At 25.2% G+C, this 13,908-nt stretch overlaps 1 protein-coding gene across 1 annotated transcript in view; it reads left to right on the forward strand.

Annotated features, from left to right (window-relative positions):
- LOC113556087 (KN motif and ankyrin repeat domain-containing protein 2) overlaps positions 1–12,386 on the forward strand; it is a 46,407-nt gene extending 34,021 nt beyond the window's left edge. The window contains exons 8-13 of the mRNA XM_026960823.1: positions 5,474–5,566; positions 6,228–6,360; positions 6,432–6,542; positions 8,139–8,351; positions 11,389–11,589; positions 11,729–12,386. Of these exons, the coding sequence (XP_026816624.1) occupies positions 5,474–5,566; positions 6,228–6,360; positions 6,432–6,542; positions 8,139–8,351; positions 11,389–11,589; positions 11,729–11,992 (1,015 nt within the window). The 3' untranslated portion in view covers positions 11,993–12,386. The remainder of the gene's footprint in view (positions 1–5,473; positions 5,567–6,227; positions 6,361–6,431; positions 6,543–8,138; positions 8,352–11,388; positions 11,590–11,728) is intronic.
- The last annotated feature ends 1,522 nt before the right edge of the window (positions 12,387–13,908 follow it).

Below are 13,908 nucleotides of genomic sequence, written 5' to 3' on the forward strand. Positions count from 1 at the left end.
ATAAACTTTTAAAAAAATTGGCAACTATACCTATTACAATAGTTATTGCAGAAAAGTCGTTTTCGACATTACAACGATTAAAAACAATATAAATCTATCTTAGAAATACTATGGTGTTCATTTAAGTGGATTAGCTCATCAGAATAAAAAAAAATTTTAATTGACCAAGAAAAAGTCGAAGATTTTTCCCAAGTTTATTTATTTATAACTCCTTTATTTTTCTCCTTCTGTGTGTCACAAACAATAACAACATAATAATATTATCGTATTATTTGTTTGTAATTTAAACATTAATGGACTTCAAATTTTTCACCAAAAAGTATATCATTTTTTTTCTGTACATAATGAATTTAGAAAAAAAAATATTTAGACTAATTTTAAGCTAATTATATCATGAACCTATTCAAACCATTTTACATTATTGTATGTCGGTATTGACTTATAACTTATTAGTAATAATATAAGGGTATACAGGGTGATTCTTTTATCACAAAACACTCATTATTTCAAAAAGTAATCATGTTTTTGAAAACATACTTTTACATAGTTTCAAGTTGTTAAAAAAACAACGTTTTTATTAAAAAAATATATTTTTAAATATTTTTTTGTCTTAATATATTTTTTACTTTTTTATTTTTTTGAACGACAGCATAGTTTTAATTTCATATTCCAAAGTAGAATAATTTTCTGAGTATTTTGATACATAAAAATCGAGTTTAGGGCGAGTAGTTTATAAGTTATACGTATTTAAAGTTTAAACAAGCGGTGTAGTGGACAAACATTTTGCCCTGTACTCATAAACTACTCGCCCTAAATTCGATTTTTATGTATCAAAATACTCAGAAAATCATTCTGCTTTGGAATATGAAATTAAAACTATATGTTGTCATTCAAAAAAGTAAAAAACTTAAAAAAATATATGGATAAAAAATATTTAAAAATATAATTTTTTAATAAAAACGTTGTTTTTTTTAACAACTTGAAACTATGTAAAAAAATGTAATATACTACAATAAGTTTCAAAAAATCATTTTAGTGACCTATTCATTAACGAGGTACACTTGAAACCTAAATATTATAAAATATATGCTATTATACTGTATTGAAAGTATAGTTCCTCGTTTTTTCATTTATTTATATACAGTTATAAGTTATAACCTCTTTGATAATATCAAACAACGTTCGAATGTTGATGAAATACGTATTCTATTTATTTGAAATTTTTATTTCTTTAATCACTGTTTCATGTTTAATACAAGTAGTTTAATTTATAACAGTAAATAGTTGTCCAACTTATTAGTTTTTTTTTTTATTAATATATAATATGTTAACCATTCAGTAATCACTGAGATTTAAAACGAGCTAAGAAATATAAATGTCAAGTAAATAAGTAGGACATAGGTAAAAGAAAGAACCAGAAAATCGCTTTTTATTCGTATATTAAATCTAAACATGTAGATTTATCAACGTAGATACATACAAATAATTTTAACGGTGACATTATTACTTTTTTTCTTTACATGATAAATAGGGTTTGTCGAGATTTCTATATTTTCTTACGTGGTCGCATGTAGGTATAAAATACATTTACCGATATAAACATTTATAATGTTACATTGTTACATAATAGTTGACATTGCATATATTATATACCCATAACATATTTTTTGTCATTTTTTGAAAGTCATAAGCCTCGTAAGTCATAACATTGTAAAAATATTAGATATAAATTATGATAATTATGAAATTAGAGGAACAACATAACAATTATCGATTGTTATAACGCGAATTCATATTGAACATACTTTGTTAGACCTATATTATAGAACATAACCTATTTTAACGATTAATTGTCTAGATTGATGTTTTATGTCTGACTATAATGTATATAGCTTATAGAACTAGATATATAATATATTGTGTAATACCTATTTAATTAATCAAAATAAGTGCGCTAATTATAGTTATAAATACTCATAATTGGTATAAAAATACTTCAAAGAATTTTATTTTTATCTATTATCAATATTACATCTTAGACATTGGTACATCTGGTTTTTTTTTAAATATTTTAAGTGAAATTGATAATTGTTTCGTTTTCATTATGATTTAAAGCTACTAGACTAAATTTTAAAACTTAATTTGTATTCAATTTTTTTTCAAATAATACATTTCTGACTTCTTTACAAAATTTAAATATTTGTGTTCATCAAAGTACACATAAGTTACTGACTTTGTTTGATAGACTTAAATGAAAATTATAAAATTTAATGAAAGAATCATTTTTTTTTTTTTAATGTATAATTACTAAGTATCTCGGTTATAGTACGCTGTATTTATATCTTATTCTAGTATAGAAAACTATTAAAGTAATTTATATTGTAAAAATAATTAAAAAAGTGAAAATATTCCTAAAATGTTTATTAACACATTAAATCAGATACTTTCCTGTATAAATAAATAATTTTACTTTGTTCATGCTGAAGATTTAAATATTCATTTATTATTTATGTTATTATTAAAATAACATATATATCCCGAGATAGATAAAATATTATTCTGTCCATTTTATGTTAATATTCTAATTTTTTAACGTTTACATCATTATTAAAATTTGAATATTACGTTAATTTCTTTTAAAAAACATTTAAGTTGATATTCGTGATAGATTATAAATTTTGAATGACCTATATCCAGAACTAAAATTATACATTATTAAAGGGATGTCAGCGCACTATTTGTTTTCTCTCTGACCCACACGCAGCAATGTAGCAAACTTGCTGCATTCAACAGAACCAACCATTTATTGTTAGTTTTAAATTTTAATATTAGTGTGATTTTACCTTTCAAACTTAAAGTTAAAATTATTATATGTGTATGTATCGTATGTTAGCTTTTTACGATATTTCAATTGATATGCAAGCTATGAGTATAGCAAATATTACAATTTGAAATTCCTATAACATCTCGCTTTATAATTACACAATACAGCCAAACAAGTATTATGATTTCAAAATTCTATTATGCATAACAAACTTTTATTTGTCAAAACTATTGTTAAATAAACAATATTTTAATCTTAAAACACAACAAAGATTATTATTAAATAATTATTAGTTAACATCTTCTCGGTAAATCTCCAGTTTACTTTTATTTTCATTAAATTTTTTTTAAATCAATAATCCTCATTGAGATTAGCTCTAGACTTGTAAATATTTCGTGTTAAATCTATTCTTCACATTAATTTATTTACTTCAACTAAACCCGTTGTAAATATTACACTCAAGTTATGTAAAAGTCTTACGCAATAGATAAATGTTGAGTTTCGTTTAAGTTAGCTACTGATATGTACTGTCGCCTATTAGTATGTATATATACAAAAAAAAAAAATTAAAATTATTCAGACTATCTAATAAGTAATAATGTACCTAAGTAATTGATATAATATTATAATATGTGATTTGTTAAATTGTGCAAACCAATATATTATGTACACAGTAATATTATAAAAACTATGTAAATTATTTAAATGCTTTGTTAGTCTTCAAAATCCAAAGTAGGATGTGAAATATATTATATACTCGATTCATAGTGCAGCAAATGTAATCATATTATTTATACTGAAATTACCACAGCAGATCTTGCTTTTTTAAGTACTCGTTGTCGCAGTCGGTGTCGTAAAATAACGAGTAAAAAAATTTAAATTAGCTGTGTCCAATAATTTAATATATCCATAAAAATATCCATTTGACTACGAAATTGAGGTCACTTTTTATGTTCCTATTTATATGTTACTATATTAGGATATATAAAATTAACTTGAGCTTAATAGAAAATATTTTCACAGAGAAGTTACTGGGCCACCAAAGATGATTGTATTGTAATAAGAACACCGCGAGAGTCACCGAATGCAATTTTCGTTTTTTACCCATCATATTTTCTGTATAAAAAAAAAGTAATTAATAATAATAATAATAACTCTTTAATATGGCAAATGCTGCTTGTATTATAATTTCCTAATATTTCTAAAGCTTATAGCGTATTACATTTGTATACATATGGTATGAAATATGAATAACATGATAGGCGTGCGTCACAGAGTAATTATTATAATATCTATAGTACCTACTACCTATAAGAGAGGAAAAAAGTGTTGTTAATTAAATCGATTGTTACAAAATGTATTATAATTATTGATGTTGTTTTATGTTTACAAAGATGGTGGTAACACGGAAAAATTCTACATTAGGTATTATAATTTTATATTAATGTCTTTTGTCGCGTAGGTAGGTTATAGCAATATATGCTCGTATTATACACGTATATATATTGTTATGAAATTACTCGCTGAATATTATAGATTTATTCATCATATAATTTATAATACAACATCAATTTTCTGATTTTACAAACTTTATTTTTTTTTTTTTTAATTTGAAATAACGCTTAAAAATGTTGACCCCCGTCAAATTGTTTAATTGTCTTTTATGTTCATTACTGCATTGTGCACATAATAACTTACTTGTATTGGGATAAAGTCAGAATGAGTACATTTTTAAATTTTTGAAAATAATTTTTGACATGTCACACATATAAAATACATATTAAAAATTACTCATTTTTACCGTTTACCTGGTTAGGTTATAGCTCAGTAAAACATTAATGCAAAAGTGACCAAAACATTCGTGCGTACCCTGATTAAAAATAAAAAAAATGTATTTGAAATTCAAATTATTATAAAATTTATTTTGTATACTTTTATTTGGATTTGATTGATTTTTTAAATTATGATTTCTTTTTCTATTGCTTGGTCTGTTATTTATTGTAAGCTCGTGCAAATCATCCATGTTCTACCCGAAGAATAATTGTTCTACATTACGTCATATAAGTCTTCTTATAAACGTATATAATAAATATATTCAATACTTTTAAACGTTTAAAATTGCATCCATAATTTATGTTAGAGTGATTTGTTTTATGTTCATAAAAAACTACTAATTTGTGGTTAGGTACGAATACAATATCATGTTATATGACCATAGATTAGTACCTATATAATCTAAGTATATTATGTTATAATCATGAAAAGATTCTTTTCGTTTGAGGAATAATGTAATAATATTATATAGTGTTTTATTTTTTTCCAACGTTATTTAAACCTTCACATCTATTATTTATTATAATAAACCAAATTTTTAACATTTTTGTTTATACATCAAAACGTTTACTGATAATACATTATAAACACAGACATGAAAGTTACATAATATTACATTAGGTACCTACATATATAAATAAATTGTTTAGAAAAAAACCACAGACTACAAAAGATTGTTTCTATATTTGAAATTTACTAAAACTGAAATATGATATCTATAGTTGTTGTCATTTTACTCTAAGTGCTGATAGTATCTGTGCAACTATATTGTAACTGCTTAAAATTCATTTAAGCATTATCATTCTTTTTTTTCAGAGCTAAAGAATCAATGTCGTCAACACCAGAACTTCAAAATAGGCTTCCTGAGTCTGATATGAATTTCCAACCCATCCAGGACGAATTATACAAGTAATTAATCATGTTTTAATAGTACCTACTTAATTGGCTATATTTATACGCACGTAATACAATAGTTAAGAATCAAACATTTTTTAAATTGCATGTTATACACAAATAATAATAGTAATAATAATAATAATAATACGTATTATTATTCAAATGAAAAACTTGATGATAAAAAAAGTGTCACTATTTAATTTTAATGTTAATTATATTTTATTGTTTTCTAAAGAGAAAATTATTAAAGTGCAATGTCATATACTAAATTAAATGGAACGAATTCAATTATTTTTTATGTGCGTATTTATTTTTATCCCATTAATATATTAATATTTTGTTCATCAAAGTATAATACAAATTAAAACTAGTTATTTATGGGCCCATTTAACACGAAAGGCCTGGAATAGATTTTAATTGAGAAACAAGACGTTTCCGAACATTTTACTAAAATTTTATTTTTATTTTCATAAATATAATGTAGGAGTAGTTTGCGTAAGCGGTTGTTAACATAATTTGATACGATTGTCGCGTACCGATTGTCCAAATGTATACATAATAATCGCTAGCACTGCAATAATAACAAGAACAAACAATGTATACTATTAGAAAACTAGCGATTTCGCAATTTTACGATTAAAATTAAAATTTAATCGAATATAATATTATACAGGGATAAACCTAGCAAAGAAATGAAAGGTGCGTTGAAAGTACTCAACGATTCTCTGAAGAAAACATCTGCCACGCTATTGCCCAGGAATCAATTAAAACAAGCCATCGACATAGTCCGAGAAGAATGGTTCAAGGTTTGATGGAGCCATTCGGTTGTACTAATGTTCATAATAATAATAAAAATATATATATATATATCTTACAGGTGACGAGCTCGAGCGATTGTGGTGGTCAAATCGTAAAGAATTATGTCAACTGGTTCACTTCTTACTCGCCGGTTTTGCTAGAATTCATAATCAACATGACAGATGCTGCGGTAAACATATTATTATATAATTATTTGGATATCTACTTATATACTGCTCGCATTAGAGAAATCGATTGAAAACCAATTGATTTATCAGATGTGTATAACTGTATATAACTGTCGGCAATCGAAAATAAACCTGTGATACGAGTATATATTATAAATTATAAACAGTGATGTGAATTTAATGATTTTTGTTTATATCGATAAATTTTGTTCGGAAATCACATTATCAGTAATATACAAGTATATTTGATTCAATTAAGTCGTGACTCTCGCGTGATTATTCTGAATAAAACGAAAATTTATTTTGCATATCTATGACAAAGTACATAATATAACTGTTTTTTATTGGATATAATTTTTCTACTGTTTTTATGTGTCTTAAAATGTATTATATCTAAATATACATATAGATTATAGATATTAGGTATCCATATTTTTTTAATTTTAATTTCAATTTCAATAACACTATTTTCTATATGAAATATTTGAAATAAATAAAATTATTTTTTATAATTACTAATATTTTTTAGTTATAGGCTTAAATTTTATACGTCTGAATACATTATTTTTCATTTTGTTAATATAATATGTTAGATTCAAATTGTAACTATACTTCTAAAACATACAACAGATATTAATAAATTATATTTAGGCCGTTACATATTCCATAACCGTATTTATTACAATCGATATACTTAAATTTAAAATGTTAAAATGTTTTTTAAATTTTGTTAATAATATTTTTTCTGCTAAAAATTTAATTGAAAATCGATCTTTTTAAAAGTTTATGCAATATATTCTAAATATATTTGTAGGACTTGAAATTCACAGTCTTAATTATTATATATATATTAATTGTTACATATATAGTGCATCTTTTGTATATTTTCTCATAATACCTATACAATTTATTGCCTTTTTGTACCATATATTAAAGTACCCATATACAGACATTTAACTGTGTAAATTATTTCATAATAGAAGTTAAGTATGCAATTTGTATAAATACAATTTTAGAAATTAAATACTTTTATAGTTTTAACTCGAGTATCCGAAACACGCAGAAATTATGTTATAACAAATTTCCATGGTTGTTTTTTTGTTACAAAAGAAATTTTGGATTTTTAAATTTTTCGCTTATTGTTACGGTTCATATAGAAACCGTAATGTCCGGCAGCAATATGTAAATGTAACCGATGTAAAGATAAATATTTCCAGTTCAATAAAGTGTGTGAAATGTTTACATGCGTCTAATAATCATAGATATTATTTCTACTTTATAAACGAACAATAAAGACACAAACATCTGTATACAACTGTTATCGCAGTCGATCGCGAGTCACGACGCGGTGACGTGAACTGCTTTACCAATTAATTTTTTTGCGTTTAGAAAAATGTATGTAGAAAAAAATTGTAGTTTGCATATTTTAACATAATATTTTGATTATCTTTTTATATATAACCACTGAGAGTTTCGTTATTTTCAGCGTTCTGAATTCACATAGACACATGACAATACATTACTACGCTACATACAATATTATGTTATGTTATATATTATCTTTATCCTATCCATAAATTTTATTGGACTGTTTTCAGGGCAACACTGTACTACATTATTCGATTTCCCACGGAAATTTCGACGTTGTGTCTACTATACTGGATACGGGTGTTTGCAATGTCAACTTGACCAATGACGCAGGCTATTCAAGTGTCATGCTCGTGTCGTTGGCAGACATCAAAAATGACGACGAGATGAAAATCATCACGAGATTATTCAAATGCGGCGATGTAAACTTGCAGGCTAAAAAAGTTAGTATTTCAAAACACATAATAATATACAAGATAATCGCGTATACAAAGTAAAACCTTCGACAGCGGATGATCTAATATTAAAGCTATCTTTCAGTAATAATTATGTCGTACTTAAATATATAATATTATGTATATTGCCATATTGGTCTTTTAACCAGTCTAGTCTGGGAACAAGACATGTGTTATATACGATGGAAATATTCCCAATAGCCAACACACTTAATTGGATTATTTAGATTACGTCAAAAACAATCACTTTTACCTTGACCCATAATTTGTAGTCTTAATAAATAATGAGACATTACTGCGTACTGTGTTCCTATATTATATTGTATGATGCATTCAGTTGAGTTAAGTTTGATGGTTGATAGTGATATGTGAATAGAATAAAATGTCATGGAGATTATCACCGCAGAGCGTTTTTCCAATTTTAAACTTAAATTTATTTCTGTTTACTTGATAAATAGGTATATTTTAACTAGTATATCACCAAAATGGCAAAATATAAGAATTTATTTTTCTAGAATAAATTTAAAAATTCAATATTCATTCTTAAGTTTAGAAAGTTTCCTTCAAAGGGGTCCATGGCCCAGAAAAGGTTAAGAATCTATGTTCTAAATCGATAACATTATGATAAACAAATCAAATTATTGAATATTCTGTGTTAGCAGTTAGCAGAATATTCTCAAAAAAGATAACTGTCTAAAATAAAATATAAAAAATGGTAAAGTTGGTACAACTTTGCTATACATTAGGTTAAGTTTGAACTCAATGAATATATATCATTGTATACGAAAAACGACATGAGTGCGGATATGGTTTGTCAGCCTATAACATTAAGTTTTAGTATATTCGCGATAATATGCTTTTTGATAAAGCTATTAAAGTTATTTATTTTACTTTTAGTATTTCGTTAGATTAATTTAATTGTATCATAACATTGCATTTATTAAATTAATACTATATTATTGTTAGTAACTTTTGAGTTATTAATAATTTACTGTAAATTTGTAAACACTATAAAATAGTGTACGTTAATCTACTAATATTCGTCATTGAATTATAACAAAAAACAAAAATTGTTTTAGGATAAATAGTTTTAAAAATTAAAAATTCTCGATTTTGTTTATTATTTTTTTATATTTACAACAAAACTTTAAAATGTTGTAATTAATTTTAACTTATTTATAATAACATTAAATCTTTTAGACTATTTATAGCACGAATTAAAATCATAATACATAAAAAGGATGACAATTGTTTACAAAATATTTTTTTTTTAACGGTTTTGTTTAGACAAAAATCACTTGGACCTGAAATTAATCGTATTTAAGAAATAAAATTGCTACCATAAAATATAATTAAAACGGAATTTTCAAGTGCAATTTAGTTTTTATTTTACAGTAGTTATGCAAGTTTGAAAAATATAAAAATTATGAAAATTAAAACAATACGTTTTTTTATACATATTATTGACAAAATTAAATGATATTCCACACTAAAAAGTTGTCCTTTTTATGATAAAGTTTGTTCTTATTTATTATTACTGTAGAATTATGGATTCTTTTCCACATGAACCCACTTTTCCATAAAATAATTTTATAATCTGCAACTGACGTAAGACCACTTATCAGTTATTTTGAATTAATATTTCAACATTCAATATATTTAAATTACAATAAAGTTCCTTAAAATAGGGTTGCACAGTAATCAATTACATATTTATTATTTACATATAGGTACCTGTTAAAGTTACGTGACTAATTGTTGTTCCTAAACAATTATGTAATTTTCTAAAAACTTTTAAAATTTAAATCGTTACATGATTTAAAATTTGACCATAATATGCATGTTATTTCATACACTGAAATATAAGTAGTAGCATTGATTATAAATACTATGGTACCTTTTTATAATCAATAAAAAATAATATTATTATTATTTCTTTTTATTTGCATCAAATTTACCGAAATTAAAATAAATTTAGTAAAGTATCGAAGGTTAGTACAATGGTTGTTATAGTAAAAATAATTTATATAAAGGCTTTAATATCGATTTAATATAATATTGGTGTATCTTTTTTAAGTACTTACTGGTCGTGTGACCATTGCACCATGTACATGTCATGTGTCCGTTTATATATTGTTTTAACACAATATACTCGTATTGTAATATTTTGTAACCAAGTTTTAATAATTTTCAATTTTAGTTATATCTTACATAAAACATTTGTTCGTAAATTCCTGATATAAACAATTCATATTTTATAGTCGTTATTTTCTTGAAAAAAAAAAAAACATAAATAGTTAAATAACTTTAAACTTTAAATATAACCAGTTATCCATTTTTAAAATATTTTTAATTTAATAACAAGAATACTAGATAGGTACACAATTTTAGTGGAACTTGTAACCAATTGCACAACTATTCAAGTAACAACCTTTGTTTATATAAAACCTCATACATCGTGGTTCCTTAATAGTGACATTCTGTAACTCGTCATTAAGAGGATTCTACATTAGTATTTGTTATTTCCATCTTCAAGCGCATTACATAGCAAATTAAAGTTAAACAGTTCGAGTCTAGTAGTTTCGTTCATTTTCAAACTATTGTCAAACTCAAAAGTTTTTTTACATTGTCTATGTTCTGTTAAAAATATTTATGTATGTTTTTATTTTAAAAATAGTTATTAACGTGTAAAATGTTACAAATTTATAAGACTCACGACAGTCATAAATATTTATGACTTTTAAGTTTAATAATAGCCAATACATAGGATACTACACTATATAATAATTAATCACGAAACTAATGAAACTAACGGAAATTAAACGTGATTTTATGTCATATGTTACCTATATTTAAAAAAATGTAAAAAAAACCTAACGCAATTATTAATAAGTAGACAATCCATATTTCATAGAATAACTATTTATTAATACATAATGAAGAATGCCTCCTTCATTATAATATACCATTATGGTACAATGTCGTTATTTCTGTTACGTTACTGACCATTTTTTTTTTTTTGCAGCATGGTCAGACGACATTAATGTTGGCAGTTTCACATGGAAAATCAGAAGTGGTAAAATTACTTCTAGAATGCGGAGCCAATCTCAACATGCAGGACGAAGACGGAAGTACTGCCTTAATGTGCGCGGCCGAACACGGTCTTCAGGAAATTGTTAATATACTATTAGCTTGTCCGGAATGTGATGTGTCCATCGCAGATAACGTAAATATTGGTCATGAAATTATATAGTTCTTTCTCAAATAATTATAGGAGAAAAATCCTGCAGTAAACTGAACGAAGCTATAAGACCAGCTATTTTATAAGTAAATTTTTAATTTATTTATTTATTTATTTTTGACAGGATGGTAGTACGGCACTGAGTATTGCAATGGAAGCGGGACACAAAGAAATCGGGATAGCATTGTATGCAAAACAGCATATATTATCACGAGAGAATTCGCCGTTCAATTTGTCGAAATCGAAGAGATCGAGAAGCGCGAACACCGTGATGCCGTCAAATAATAATAATATGTCTTATTCGCATTTGTCGTTAAAAAAATCACCGAGTTTGCAGCCCAAGGAATACGCCACGCTGTCTTCCATGCTGAAAACGCGGATTCCTTAACACGTACCAGCAAAATAATAATATGATTTTATCATCGACCAATGTACCTACGCTTGAAATTGTTTTTATTTTTATAATAATATTATTGTACTGCGCTGCACGTGTTTTGTTTTGCTGTTCTGGCAGTTCAATATTAACTATGTTTTCTATTTTATATAATAACCTCGTAAAAAAATATCAAAACTTATAACTGTGGTTAATAATGGTCATTGATTGTCATCTAAACTATTCTTTTTTTTTTTTTATTGTTACGTAATAATAATATGTCTAAAATAATATTATGTAAATGTTGTTTTGGGAATTTTTTACATACGCTTACCCATAATACAACAGTTATTTCAAAAACAATTAAACTATACATATTGTTTTCATCAAATATCTAGAAAAAAAAATTAAAATATGATGAACCTAAAAATTGTTTTTTTCGTGTGTTGATATATTTTATTAAACCTAAGTATATTCTACTGTGGTTTGATTCATAATACCTATTAGCCTTCCCTCATAACTAAACTGTACCATCGTTAATCCTGCATGATACTGTAACGTCGATTTCCATCCGGGAACACAGAAATTTAAGGCGCAATACGTTGAGTTGCCTACGTACAATAAGTCAGGCGTCACTAACGAATTGCTTCGGACATTTCCTAGTATGTCCTTCGAGAATCGGTATTACATCATAAGTCAGATTTTTTCGTACACAAACAATATCACAGACATTTTGATGAAAATATAAAAACAACTTTACAATAAAACCGGTCAGGTCTCGTAGAAAAGTTGTATTTTAATAATTGTATTTTTTTTTTTTTTTTTTTGAAAGAAAAAATCGGTTTATGGATCATATTATATCACACTCCAATTTTTAATTAAGCCTGTCAACTTTTTTTTGAAAAAAGCCAGGTAAGCTATTTTATTATATTAGGTATCGATCGTACCTAATCCCTAAACTACCTCGTCTTTCAGTAAGTCTCAATAATAGACGTTTTCAAAATTAAAATTAAAATCAATGGTAAGCAATTGCAAACGAAAAATCGCATCTGTGAAGTGAGCAAAAACAATATTGCCTGCCTTTGTTTTTAAAGTTATTTTATAAATAATTTTTGTAACACCATTACGATAGGTTTTCATTTTTCAAAAATTCATTATTATTATTATTTGTAATCTTAAGAATAGTAACTATAGATTATACATATTAATGGCGAAAAAGTGTAACCATTTTTTGTTCATGTAAGAATGATCCATATATGTTAATTTAACTTATGTGTTATACATTGGTGTTGGATGGTGGGGATTACTATCTTTATGATATCCGTTCTAATAATGTATTTGTATCGTGGAAAAATTACGAAAAATATCTCGTAGGTATATCGCATAAGTACCGATAATTAGATGTATTATCGTGCTATATAGGTATTAAATGTATTATTGGTATTTTATTGTATCATGAATACTTTCATTATCTTTTATATATACTATAAAGTTTATAAATATGTAGTGTTGAAGTACCATTTGACTAAATAATGAAATATTTTTAATTTTTTTCTATTATAGTTCTCAATTTATCAATTTTTTTTTTAGGCTAATAAACCATTAAGAGGAAGTCAGCGTAGTATTTAGTATTTCTCTCCAACCCACGCGCGTCGGGCAACATAGCAAATTTTACGATCGCAATAATTATTATAAATTTATAACCATATTAATTTCTCAAATTAGAGTGAAATAACCTATTATAAAATTTAAAGGTAAGAACATTATCTAAGGCATCTCATAAGCGTTTTATTATATTTTAATTTTAAAGCGAGTTATGAGTATTTTAGAATTGTAAACTATTTAATAACTATGATCAGAACTATCAATTTTCATTATTTTTCTTGAATGCAAATTATATTTATTTAAAATTTGTTCACTTTTCAAATTAT

Source organism: Rhopalosiphum maidis, chromosome 3 (genome assembly GCF_003676215.2).
Source record: "Rhopalosiphum maidis isolate BTI-1 chromosome 3, ASM367621v3, whole genome shotgun sequence".
In the NCBI taxonomy this organism is placed as follows: domain Eukaryota; kingdom Metazoa; phylum Arthropoda; class Insecta; order Hemiptera; family Aphididae; genus Rhopalosiphum; species Rhopalosiphum maidis.